The sequence below is a fragment of the Lissotriton vulgaris genome, chromosome 5 (assembly GCF_964263255.1).
Source record: "Lissotriton vulgaris chromosome 5, aLisVul1.2, whole genome shotgun sequence".
In the NCBI taxonomy this organism is placed as follows: Eukaryota; Metazoa; Chordata; class Amphibia; order Caudata; family Salamandridae; genus Lissotriton; species Lissotriton vulgaris.
The window spans coordinates 1229893130-1229905699 of NC_141693.1; the positions used below are offsets into that span (position 1 = coordinate 1229893130).

Consider the following 12570-nt stretch of genomic DNA (forward strand, 5'->3'; position numbering starts at 1 on the left):
GCAGCTTCTTGCACTCAAGACAGTGTTCCTCGTCACCATTACATCAGGGTGGCGAAAGAGTGAGCTTCAAGCTCTCCAGGTTAACATGCTGTACCGAACTTTCTTCCTGGACAAACAAGTTATGCGGATGCATCCTTCTTGCTGAAAGTTGTGACACCCTTCCACATCAGTCAAAACATCACCTTGCTGGCGTATGTTGCTCCACCTCACCCATCTAAAGGGGAGGATAGACTCCATTGATTGGACCCCAAAAGAGTGTTGAGCTTTTACATCAATTAAACCAGGTGGATTATCAGCTCTTTGTGGGGTTCAGTGGGGCAAAAAAGGCAAGGCCATGCAGAAATGAACCATCTCCTGCTGGATTATGCACTACATTAGGATTTGTAGGAGTTGGCTGAAAAGAATCCTTCAAAAGGGCAATGTGCTCATTCCACCAGGGCCAAAGCTGCTACTACTGCCTTGGCACTCAGTGATCCTGTCTTGGACAGCTGCCAGGCAGCTAAGTGGGTATGGCACACAAAGCTCTACTGATGCGTTTTGCCAGCTAAGTCCTACAGGACGTTTTGGTTTGAGTCCATTCCCAGACCCAACTCCAAATTGGCACTGCTTTGGTATCTTGTCAAAAGGTGAGGAATCTGGGGTTAGAAGTCTCGATCAGAACAACACTACTTACCTTCAGTAACGCTCTTTCTGATACATACTCAATCTAGCTACAGATTCAAAGATACAAAGTCAATTGTCGGCTGGGCCCCAGGTGTGGGTCATGGACGGCCTTGAAAGCAGCTGATGTCAACCTGCAGGAATGGCACTTTTATCAGCTCAGCATGTCATTTCTGGTGCAGAACGGGATCTGTGCAGCGCCACAGCGTGCCACCTATCAACACACAGAGGTACTGCTGAAAATGTTTCTAGATCTAGTTGATGTCTGGGGAATATTCTAATGATGCGGTACCTGCGATCAAATCGTCTTTACCAGAAAGAGCATTACTGAAGGTAAGTAACTTCTTTTTTGTAGTTAAGAACAGTTCTGAAATTGGCTCTCAGAGTGAGTGGGGGGGGGGGGGGGTCTCAAATGCTGGAATTTACATCTATAACAGTGAAACATTTGGTAACTCTTTGGTTCAAATGTGTTGCTTCACTGATGAGAGGGCCCAGTGAGCTATATGTGTTTAAAAAGACAAAAAAATTACACAGATGTTTAAATGAAGGTTTTAATTGACTAGATTAACTGAAACTTTTCATGCAAATCGAATGTTGAACACAGGTGTAGGGGAGTGAGGGAAAATAGAGAAAGGCAGAACATTTTCCATTGCGTGAGAGGACGAAAAAGACATCTTAACAAGTGATTTGGGTGAAAGATGGACTGATTTAAAGTTTATCGGGCAGATCTTCTTTTGCCGATTGCAAACGATTTCCCCTCCCTTGCCAATCGATTACTGGAAAATCTACTACATTTTGAGTTTTCAGTCTGGGCAACCAGCGTTTTTCCATCAAAGTGGATGCATCTGCTATGGGGGAAGCCACTTTATGGAGAGAATCGTTGGCAGAGAATCAACCATGGGAGAAGCTACTGTATGGAGACAATCTGTGGCAGAGAATCAACCACTGCTTGTCGCTGCTGGCAGAATGCCCTCCACCAAGTTCGGGCACTTTAATTGATCCTCAATATATGGGTCATCACTCAGGTCTGGTCTACCTAACAAGTTTAGGTGTGGGTGCTAGTGGGTTATGGACATCCTAATTACTTTTACTGGCAGGTTTTCTCCACCAGATTTATGGGACTCACCCTATATTAGCTGCTGAGTTGACTAAATACTTTGGTGGAGCCAGAGAAGCCTCTGCCAGCAGATCTTATGTCACATCTGGAACATTGCTCAGGGTGGTCAGACTGTTGGATCGGTGGGCAGGGATTCTGGCAGATTAACCACTATTGTCTGCTTTTAAAACTGACCCTGAGTGAGACAGACAACTGAAGAAAACTAGTGTGTGTGAGAGAAAAGGTGGGAGAGAAAAGAGTGGGTGAAAGGTAGAGTGTGTTAGACAATAAAAGGCAGGGAGAGTGAGAAAGACCAGTCCAAACAAAAGAACATCAGAGGGCGGGAAAGGTCCACTTATTAGAGGAAGACAGGTAATGTGTGCTACCAATGCCCCTTGCCCTTTGGTACCATTGCTGCTGCAACCTCTGATCTCAAAAGATTATTAAGCAACGGCAGATAAAGAAATGAAAAGACTCAAATGAACCCTTGATGCTTTCTGTACTTTCCACTACTTGTCTTTCCCCTAGCACCTTAGCAGAAAATACAAGAGTATTGCGCCGTTAAGTGTAGAAGAAGGGTAGAATCCTGTAATGTTGTCAGTGGTCAAATGCTGTGTGTGATGTCACATGCATTACCCCAGCCGTTTTGGTGAATCTGGGTCTATGGCAAAAGGAAATAGCTGGAAAGAGGAGAGGGTAAAAAAGTTAACTTCTATGTGAAACATTGGCTTTGGAGAGGCTAACGAACAGCAAACAGTGAGACAGAGGGTGAAGCATAGAAAAGAAGTGACTGCACAATAGTAGAGGGTACAACATTGATGAAATGATCAGAAGAAGGAGCATGATCCATTCTGTGGCTGAAACTGATCTGCCCTGGCTGAGCTGGCGAGCGCTATTCTGCTTTACAGTTTGCATCTGAGGATCTTCTGGTCGTCGGTGATGAGCCACAGCAGGCCCAGGTCGTGTGACAGGTGTCTGAACTTGTAGCAATTGTACTGCACCTGGCTCCAGGATGTTCCAATCGGGGTGCTTGCACTTATCCCATTCCTAAAAAAAAAGATGAGAGGGTTTTTATAGGGGATTTTCAGCTGCCACAGATTCTGATTTTAAAGAATTGAAAGCTGTTGCATAGTGGAGTTGCTGGTTTACTGTAGGAAAGAAAGCATCGCATAACATCGAATCACATCGAATAACATTCTCATGCTTTGCACGGTGAGATCAGAACCATCTGAAGGCGCATGGGCTCAGTGCCCTTAAAATGCAGTGGACGGTGTGTGCTGGTGCGTTCCGGGGTCCATGGTAGGGCAAGGTACCTCTCTCTGCAACCTGCTCTCCTCAGAGAGGCCATGTGAGCAAAGGTACTGACAGTTGCCTGTCTCTGAATCACAAATAAACAAGCAATTGTCTGTGAATATGTAACGCGTATTTATGAACTTCCAGGAGTAAACCTCTGTGCATCAGGCTCATTGTCTCTCCTTGTGCCCAAAATGATTCACCCTTTCTATCCATGTGTGCCAAGCACCTATCCATGTCGTCTCATGTGGCCCCTTCTCCTCATACTGTCTACGTTGGAGGATTCCTTGTAGATGACATTAAAAGGTTGTTTTGAAAACCTATGATTAGAGTTGCCCATTGCTACACATTTCTAAGAAGACTACGAAGAGCAACGGTACCCAGACATTAGAAAGAAGGTCCTAGAACAGGAGTAAGGCTGAATGGAGAGGAATAATCTGCTTGAACATCGGGCCAGCAACCAATCTATGTGACATTTTTCTCAGGAAAACTAACATTGGTTTTACAGTATAATCATTCTGAGATAAAGGGATTAATAAACAAATTATTAAACACAGCTTTATAATATAAATGATAAAATACAGAGTGATCAAATTATCAGCCCAGGGTGAAGATTGAGTGGATGCAGGGATGATGATCAGCATGATCCTTGAGGACTGGTGGAGTGAAAAGCATTGGACCATTTCACACTGGAGGACCAGCCATGAGTTATACTCATGGCTGGTCTCAGACGTCTTGACGCCTCAGACGTCTTGCGAGAACATTCCATGTCTACCCTGAAGTGTTTCCTCGAGCAGCAAAATTTCAAAATTAAAAAATCAAGAAAGAAGAAAAGGTCTACAAATTAATCTCACAAATATTTGCAATGGTAACCAGCATAATAATCTGCCAGCTGCTAAAGTGATGTAGGCAGAAGATAGAAATTCCCAAGTCATCACACCGATTGGACTTCATTTGGAAGAAGTGGAATTAATTCACAGAATGTTCCAATCTTTACTGGTGACTCCGAATGTCGGCAGCAATTACAGGTTACTAAACAGTGTAGAACACAGGTGCTCAAAGTAAACCACAGGTATCAACTGGAGATTATCTAGGCAGTGGCTGCTAGCATCTACTGAGGGTGGGGTCGGGCAGGCAAACAAAAGAAAGAAAAGCACTTACCAGATCCTGACGTTGACGTCCTCCTCACTCCGATCTCGTCTGCTGGGACTGCAGTGGAGACCCCAGCAAACTCCCTCGACCAATCCAGGCCTGCTCACGTGCTGTTCACCAGCATGTGAGCAGGGCCTTGATTTATGAGTGGTCTCTCTCGGCGCTCCCGAGGGCACTAGATGTCTGCACTAGCTCTAAACCTAACTGTCCTAAGACAACTTGGTTGGGTAGTTTAAAGTGTGCATGTGTGACTGAGCGTCTCAAGACTGCCGGCCAATGACACATGCGCACTTTAAACAAGTGCAAAGGCAGCCCTCTACCCACCACTTCTCCCTGATCACTCAGCCGGCTCCGCCACCTCCTGACACTTGGCCCAGGACAGGGAATCAATTACCATTTTATTTTTTATCTCTAGGGCTTTGGGGGTCACGTGAGTGGGGCGATGCTCCTCCGCTCCAATGGAGGAGACGCCCCTGTATCTAGGGAAGGAAATTATGGAAGAGACAATTACAGGCAGTTGTTCTGGTCTAGTAGAGATGTCTGTGCTCCAGAAATGTTGTAAAATGGTCACCATTTGCAAGGTAACCAAAATCAATCAGACATCAAAAGCACCTTTCAGAAAAAAGGAATTGATTTGGTTGGAAGCTCTAGCATCTGCTTTTAAAAGGCAGGATTAAGGGTGACCAATTGCCTTGGATTATGGAGGCTGGTGTCCTGTGTGTCACAGTCATGGCCCATGCGGTCTCAGTTTGACACTCATTGAGATCTTTGTGGCATGGTCAAGGAAATGTAGCACTATAAAAATGCTAGAATACAATACACATTATGTTGTCATTTTTTATGCCAGGACCCTGTCACCAAGAGACCTGGCAGTCTTGACAACCAACCTGCGCAGTGTCCCAAAAAGGCACAGTGTCCCTGCATGGAAGAGCAGGGCAGTACCATAACTTGCACACCATATGCAATGCCTATGAATTCCCGAAATGTATCCCAATAATTAACAACACCTAAAAGCCAAATATATTTAAACAACAAACTGATGGCTCCCATCACCCCAGAACACTTAGAAAAAGGGGCTGAGATGTCTAATAATCCCTTTTAAACATACGTTACTCTCATGGTTGTATATCAGAAAATTGTATACAGAAATATTGCACGACCAGAAGTATGCAGATTCTGAGGAGGGCATGGAAGGGGAGTGGGAAGGGAAATGGAAGGTAGGTGTTCCTGGTGTAGAAGGGGAACTGTAAATGGAATCGTGCCAATTAGGAGCAAGGGCCCCCCACACCCCAAGGGGTATCATGCTTCATCATAGGGCAGCTCTTCTTTGGGCGAGTTCTGCAATGCTCAACAGGCCCCACAGGGGGGCTCATTGCCGGAGGTCTTCTCTGGTTGCCGCCATGAAGCTAAAGAGTGATGTGGGGCATATATGTAGTGAGTAGAAGTGGGAAGCAAAAGGTGCATGCAAAAATAGCTAGGGGGTTTCAAAACCAATTTTATTCACTGGAGTCCTCTGCCACATATAAAAACATTTGACTGTCAAAGTCGTAGCTGGCGAGAAAAATTATACCTATTACAGCTCAAAGTGATTTGTGTGGGGTGGAAATGGTTGACATGTTTCATGCCATAAATCGTCCAGTAGGATCTATGGCATTTCTTCAGGACCAGGGGATCCTCATCTACTTTAGTAGGGACAGACAAAGCTGGGTGTACCAGATGGGAGGAGCTACATACCGATTTTGGTAGGCCTCGTCTGCCAAGGGACATGTCAAAAATATGCAGATCAATGGAGGAGGGGCAGTAGATAGGAAGAAAATCCTCGATGTAATGGTACCCAGCGGTGCAAAGATAATTGTGGCAAACTCACAGGGTGTGAGGTGCAATGTGCCCTCTCCGCTCCAACAATAGGGGGTCTTGTCCAATGTTTGTTGTCAGACAACGGAGGAAAAATCATTAGGAAAGTCTAGAAGTTGAGGTGCCGCACGGTGGTTGTGTCCGTGCGTGCAGTCTAGTTAGGGTCTCCCTCGGGGGGTTGTTAGTTGTTCAGTGATTGGCGGACAGGGCGCTGACACTAGAAAAAGTTAGAGGTTGGGTTGGGTGTGTTAGGAATACTGTCTACTCCAGTAGGGGTCAACAATCGAGGGTTATGTCCAACGTGGGTTGACAGACTGCCGGGGAAAACCCTCAGAAATTTCTCAAAGTAGAGGCGCCGCATGCCGGTGACGCCCCTGCATGCAGTGTAGTTAGGAACTCCTTGGGGAGTGGGGGGGGGGTTTGCTGGGGGTAGAGCGGTTAGAGAGGGGAGTTTGTTGCCCACCTGGGAGATGGGCCTGTGGTGCTAAAAGGGGCAAACAGCCTACAGAATGGGAATGCCATGGATGGTGGCGATTCCGTGTAGGGTGCGTTGCAGTTCAAGCACGCAGTAGGACAAGCCTGCAGTAGTCCCTGTCAATGAATATAATGAAGAAGCCGTAAGGTGGCCACCTAGTCTGTAAAGAAGGATAACCGGGTAAACATGGCCTGTACTTATTCAGTATGAGGCCCTCCACGGCATGGGACTTACCCACATCTGGACATCAGCAGGGATGCCAGGATCTGTGACTGGGCAGTCTTATCTGCATGCTCGCATGAAGCATAGAAAGACTAGATCATGAACAAACTTATGGTGAGAGAGACCCAAAACAGGTGCCATATTGGAACGAATGGAAGGAGTGGGGAGATAGGCACCACCTTGAAGGGGTGTTCACAACAAAGGAACAGGCTCGCTGGTATGTGGAGGTGGCGATACCAGAGGCAAAGGGACAAAAGGGGATATTAGGGGCGGGAATAAAGCCAAGAGGTCATGGGTGGACCACAGGAAAGATATTAGACCCATATGGCAATTGACACATGATCGGTCCTCGCATATTAGGACGTACCAGTCTTCACGTAGACCCTGTGATCAGCTATATACAAGCCCACTGTTTATCGCACAGCGGATCTCTTTGTATTTCACTGTAGTTTGAATCGCTTCTCCAATCAACTCAGACCCCAACCGGGTTGGAATTATGACCGATTTTGGGATTTACCTTCTCATCTATTAAGATCTGTCCCTGAAGAGTCAGAGTGGAATGTACTCTGATGAAACACGTGTCGGCTGGTGTCTATGGAAATGAGCATTAAATCAACAAGAGAAGACGTGGCAAACTTTCTGTTTTTCTGTTCTGTGAATTGGCATATTATATGTTGTAATTATATGTGTGCACAGGTCCTTGTATTCTACTGTAGATGCTTGGAGTTCCAAACATTACTTTAGGGGTTGTGAGGGTCACCCCTTGCCTGTCAGCACCATATCCCTTGATTTTCTGCCGGTACATTAGCCAGTTATTCTGCAGAGCGCAATTACTCCCCTAACACTAAAGAACCCTTTTCTTTGGATAACAATGCTGGAGATAGCCCCAGTGGCATTACTTTTGTCTTTTGTATGTTAATGCCAAGATCTTTTTGCCTACAGTTGCTCTCAAAGCTATCCAACCTCCTATGCAACTTGCTTTGCGTGCAAGATAAAATTACTGCATCGTTCATCGTTTCCGGTCCAGGGAAGGCATGGCTTGGCAGTTCAGGCTGGACTGTTCCCATGAGGCACAGGGTCAGACTGATTTGCATATGACCATGTCTGAACTGGGGTGGTGTGGAGTGCAAATAAACGATGGATTTAGGCCCAGATCTCTGTACTGGGGTGAATGTATGACATTGTTCTGCATTCTGTCCATCAACTGTGGTTTTTGCATTTGTCACCCCGAGTGGGATGGGTATGCTCAGACGGGAGTCCCATGCACTCCACACCACTGGATTCAAGCAAGCCTGAAGATGGCTGGAATGCCAGAAACCGGTCCTCGGAAGCTTGTTTCCGGTCCAGGGAAGGCATAGTTGGCAGTTCGGGCTGGACTGTTCCCATGAGGCGCAGGGTCAGACTGATTTGCATATGGCCTTGTCTGAACTGGGGTGGTGTGGAGTGCAAAAAAACGATGGATTTAGGCCCAGGTCTCTGTACTGGGGTGAATGTATGACATTGTTCTGCATTCTGTCCATCAACTGTGGTTTTTGCATTTTTCACTGAAGTTTCAGCAATGTTTTGGTGAGTTAACATCTCCAAGTTCATCTTGTTCGATGTTTATGAGCAGAATCTATCAAGTTGCACAGGTATAGGTGGTGAATTTTTGATGCAGAAAACGTCAATTGTTCCACTTGTAGGTATTTGTCTGAATCGCTCACATTATTTGACAGATAGTTCAAGATAACTGCCATAGACAATGTGCAGTTCTTGCAAGGTGCACACTGACTTTGATATCTGTAGAACAGTCTGAACGCCCTCTCCAAAGTTTTGCATGGATATAATGTTGACATTCGCAATTGTGTCATACAGACCACAAAAACAGCAGTTTTCAATGAGGACACCTTTTCAAATTGAAATTCTTCAGGGGAAAGTTTCTTCTGGGTTTGTGCTTCACCGGTTTGGTTGCAGCATCTCCATGCGTTTGTTGGAAGAAGATCATGAGACAGAATGTCCTTGATAAATTTACCTCTTTTTTTTGCTTGATCCATTTCTTTAAGTGCTTGCGATAGTGTGTTTTTTTGGTAACCTGTTTTGTAGTGGCTGGTTGGACGAAACCCTCACTATGGCAATTAAAGCGTGGAAGTTTTGCTTCAGTGATTATGTCAAACAGCTTTTTCTCTTTCAATACCAATCTCTCCTTCTTCAGTTCTGCGTATAGTTTCGATCCATGTTCGAGGACTTCAAGAAGATGCATCTTTATATCGTTATCCACATAGTTTGGTCACAAAGTTGAGTAGTCAGTTGCAAAGGCTCAGTCATTTCCAAGTGGATTCCTTGCTGCTGCATGAAATGAAGAAGGCTGTCAACATGTTTCTTAAAATGTTCCCCTATCTTTCCCACAAGTTCATGGTAAGGAACAGTTTCACGATGGTCCATTCATTTTGAATTTGTCATCTCTCTGAAAACATTGCAAATAGAAGGGACTTCATTGTAAACTAGCTGTCCCTGAGCAACATATTCACTTTTACGTGTCTGACCACCTATTCCCTTTGAGCTTTTCTGTGATCTCTGAATCGTCTGTTCCAGTTTCATACGAGGAAACACAGCATTGAACCTTCCCCTCTGCCTTTCACCACAAAACGACTTTGGGTGAATTTTCTGTAGAAGTATAGTTTTTCCACCTCTAGCTTCTTCACTCTTTCCAAATACTAGGACCAATATCTCAGGTAGCTTATGCAACCAAATTTGCAAAACACAATACTCGGTGACGCCAGAGTCTGCACGGGCAGCCCCCCAATCAACTTCCAGATCAGCATGTACCAAGTTTTTCACTAGAGCTATCATGTATAAAACATTTTTTCTAGTATTTGCAAAGTTCTGATTTTTCTTCACAATCTTTGACAAACTCTACGAACTTGGTTTTCAGGTTTTCTGATTTTGAACTAAGTGTATGGAAGATTGCCAGGCTTTGCATTATGTCTTTTGAATTCAGTGCTCTCTGTTCCTTGTTCACTTCTGAAAAAGATATGCAAAACCTAATTTGTCATTCTTGTTCCAGAAAGCATTACAACACAATGTTTCTATAGCCTCAGAAATGATGAGCATACTTTGTAACAAGAAAACATAATGATTTCCGCTCAATACTGACCGAACAGTTTTGCTTCCAAAGATTTCAGTCTCATAAGTGCATCGTCTATGCCACATCCACTGATATACCTTCCTGCACATCACAATGCAGCTTATGTCATGTGGAAAACACCCATCAATGGATTAATATCATCACATTCTACTGGATTGCTCACACAAAATGTCAGCTACAATACGGAAAACAGCTTCATCACAGAAAATTGGCAGACTAGGCTGGTCTTCAAACTGAGCATGCACATTTTGTGAATGGAGATGGTATTACTGGTAAATACTCAACCTTCTTCATTGGGACACTATTCTGGGAAATCAGAGAATGAGTTTCAGCCCACAGAGGAACTGGCTTTTCTTCATACTTCAGTCGGCCCTGAATAAGTGATATGATAAATTCAGTTAAACCAGCTTTGTGGACCACATCGTCAGGTAGAAGAAGATCCATGTCCTCAGCCAGTTTGAAGCTTTCTGGTACACTGGGATATGCTGATGGCTTGTAGTGATTTTACAGACGTTGACAAGGCAGTTGGGTTATAAGTTTGAAGCTTCGTTTGGTACGTCCTACAGCTGACACAGTTTGTTTTCCAGCGTCTAATTCATTGGGACAGTCTTGAAAAAGTATCAATTGTAAATCCTTTCCTGTAAATGTCCCTTGGATGTGGTGTCCTGTCGGATTCACAAGATTTTGCAGCATATCTTCTAACAAGTTCCTGCTCTGTAATATGTCATCATAACTGGTCACTACACCAATCCTATTCATTGAAGTGATTAGCTCTCCACTTTTGCACTTGTCATAGATTGCGTGGGCAGTCATGTGTAGCAGAGGTTTCTTTTTGCAGTGATATAATTTATAAAAAATGCTTTGGAAAAGACAGTACATTTGCACAGCATAAACCTGTCTGTTCATGGGATTGTCTTCCACTTCTTTGCTTCTATCTTTAAAGCCATCATCTATGTTGTTGGCTTCTATTCCGAACTCAAGAACTTTCATTAGTAACAGTTTTGCTTTGCTGATAAAAAAGAATAATGTAAAAAAAATTTGAGACAACATTGGGCGTTCTTGTTGACTCCCATGATTTGCGGGGCTCTGAGGCATCACAAAATTTGTCATTCAGTTCAAAATCTAAATCTTTCAGGACGTTTCTTAAAATAGTTCCTGCTGATCTTACTGTTCCCTGTGTTATTATTGTGGCAGCAAGGACTTCGGGAGTCAAATCAGCTGAGAACACCATAAGTGGCTCATTCTTTTTGTAAGACTGACAAAACTGAATATTGTCATTGTACATCCTCACCAGAAAAATTTTATTATGGATCAATACAGTTTCATCAATGTTGACCATTATTTCTCCTATGTCACCGAGTGTAAACCCTTAGCCAGCACTCAAGAGTGGCTTTAAAACTTAATTTGCTTTTTCTAAGAGTGCAAACTGAAGGCTGGAGGTTGCGTTGCTGCAGGTAACTCATTGTACATTCATATTTTCTAAATGTATGCACACATGCAGTTCAGGTGGGCACACAAATTAGCTGCAAATACATTCACCTCGCTATTTAGATCAGCTACTCTGCTGAAAACTTCATCTTGGAAGAAACTACCTCCAGATAAAAACATGTTTGCCCTCTGAGACTCACTTACTTTGTTCTTTCGTCAGTACCTTTGGCCCTTGTTCTGTCTAAACCGCAGATTATATATTGAAGATCCCCTGCTTTCTCATCCATTGTGTTAGGTGGATGAGGGGTAGCCATCGATCTTCTAAGTGGATGTGCATTGGGCTTGGTTGTAGTCGCTTTCTCAGAAAACCCTAATTTCTGTTGTGATTCAAAGGTTTCCGCTATTTTTTGCTGAATTTTTTCCAGGCTTTTTTCCATTGTCTATAACTTGTAGCACTTGTTGTTACAATGATAAAGTATTTGATCCACTTCACCCATACGTTTCAATCTTTTGTGAACTTCGTCTTGCCGTATTTCTGACGCATCCCGAAATCTCTTCTGCCCAACCTCAGTAGATGTTAGCTTTTCTTTTGAATTAGTTTGGCATATGACACATTTTTTTGTTGAAGAAGTCCTTAGATTTTGTAATCAGCAACACTCTGTCAGGAGGGAAAGATCCTCTGCTACCACCTGCTTCACTGATATTTACCAATCTGAATCAACGAAAAACCTGAAACAAATACAATATTGAAATAAATTGTCAATATGATGGCTAAAAAACCATTATAGAACCGCAATTTTGACAAATGGCAGAAAGGTTGCTCTGAGGATTTATTTTCTGTCTCTGTAAGAATACTTGACCCCCAAACCATCAAGAAATACAAGGCCGAATTCACACTGGCACAATCTGTGTTTTATGAGCAAAAGATAAGGATGGCAGCCAACGCCCCGAGGGAAATCCTCCGAATTGCCAAAACACTGATTAAAACTCCACCAAACCCCCCTGACCCAAAAGAAGCCCAAAACCGCTCCGACAAGCAGGCAGAGTACTTTTTCCAAAAAATACAGTCCATCTCACTTTCCTTTACTTCAAATGAACATAATCCCCCGGACGCGCAAAACATCCCCGCAAACTCCAACTGCCAGCTAGTGGAAATTCCACTGCTTAAGGCAGACTCCTTGAACGCAATAATGTTAAAAGTGTCGTCAGGCTCTCCCACTGACCCTGCCCCCCGCGCCATCTGCTGATGGTTGCGGACACTATTAG

At 44.0% G+C, this 12570-nt stretch overlaps 1 protein-coding gene across 1 annotated transcript in view; it reads right to left on the reverse strand.

Annotated features, from left to right (window-relative positions):
- Positions 1-1193: 1193 nt before the first annotated feature.
- LOC147712370 (fish-egg lectin-like) overlaps positions 1194-12570 on the reverse strand; it is a 134464-nt gene continuing 123087 nt past the window's right edge. Inside the window, exon 4 of the mRNA XM_086923069.1 lies at positions 1194-2803. Coding sequence (XP_086779195.1) covers positions 2659-2803 — 145 coding nt within the window. The 3' untranslated portion in view covers positions 1194-2658. The remainder of the gene's footprint in view (positions 2804-12570) is intronic.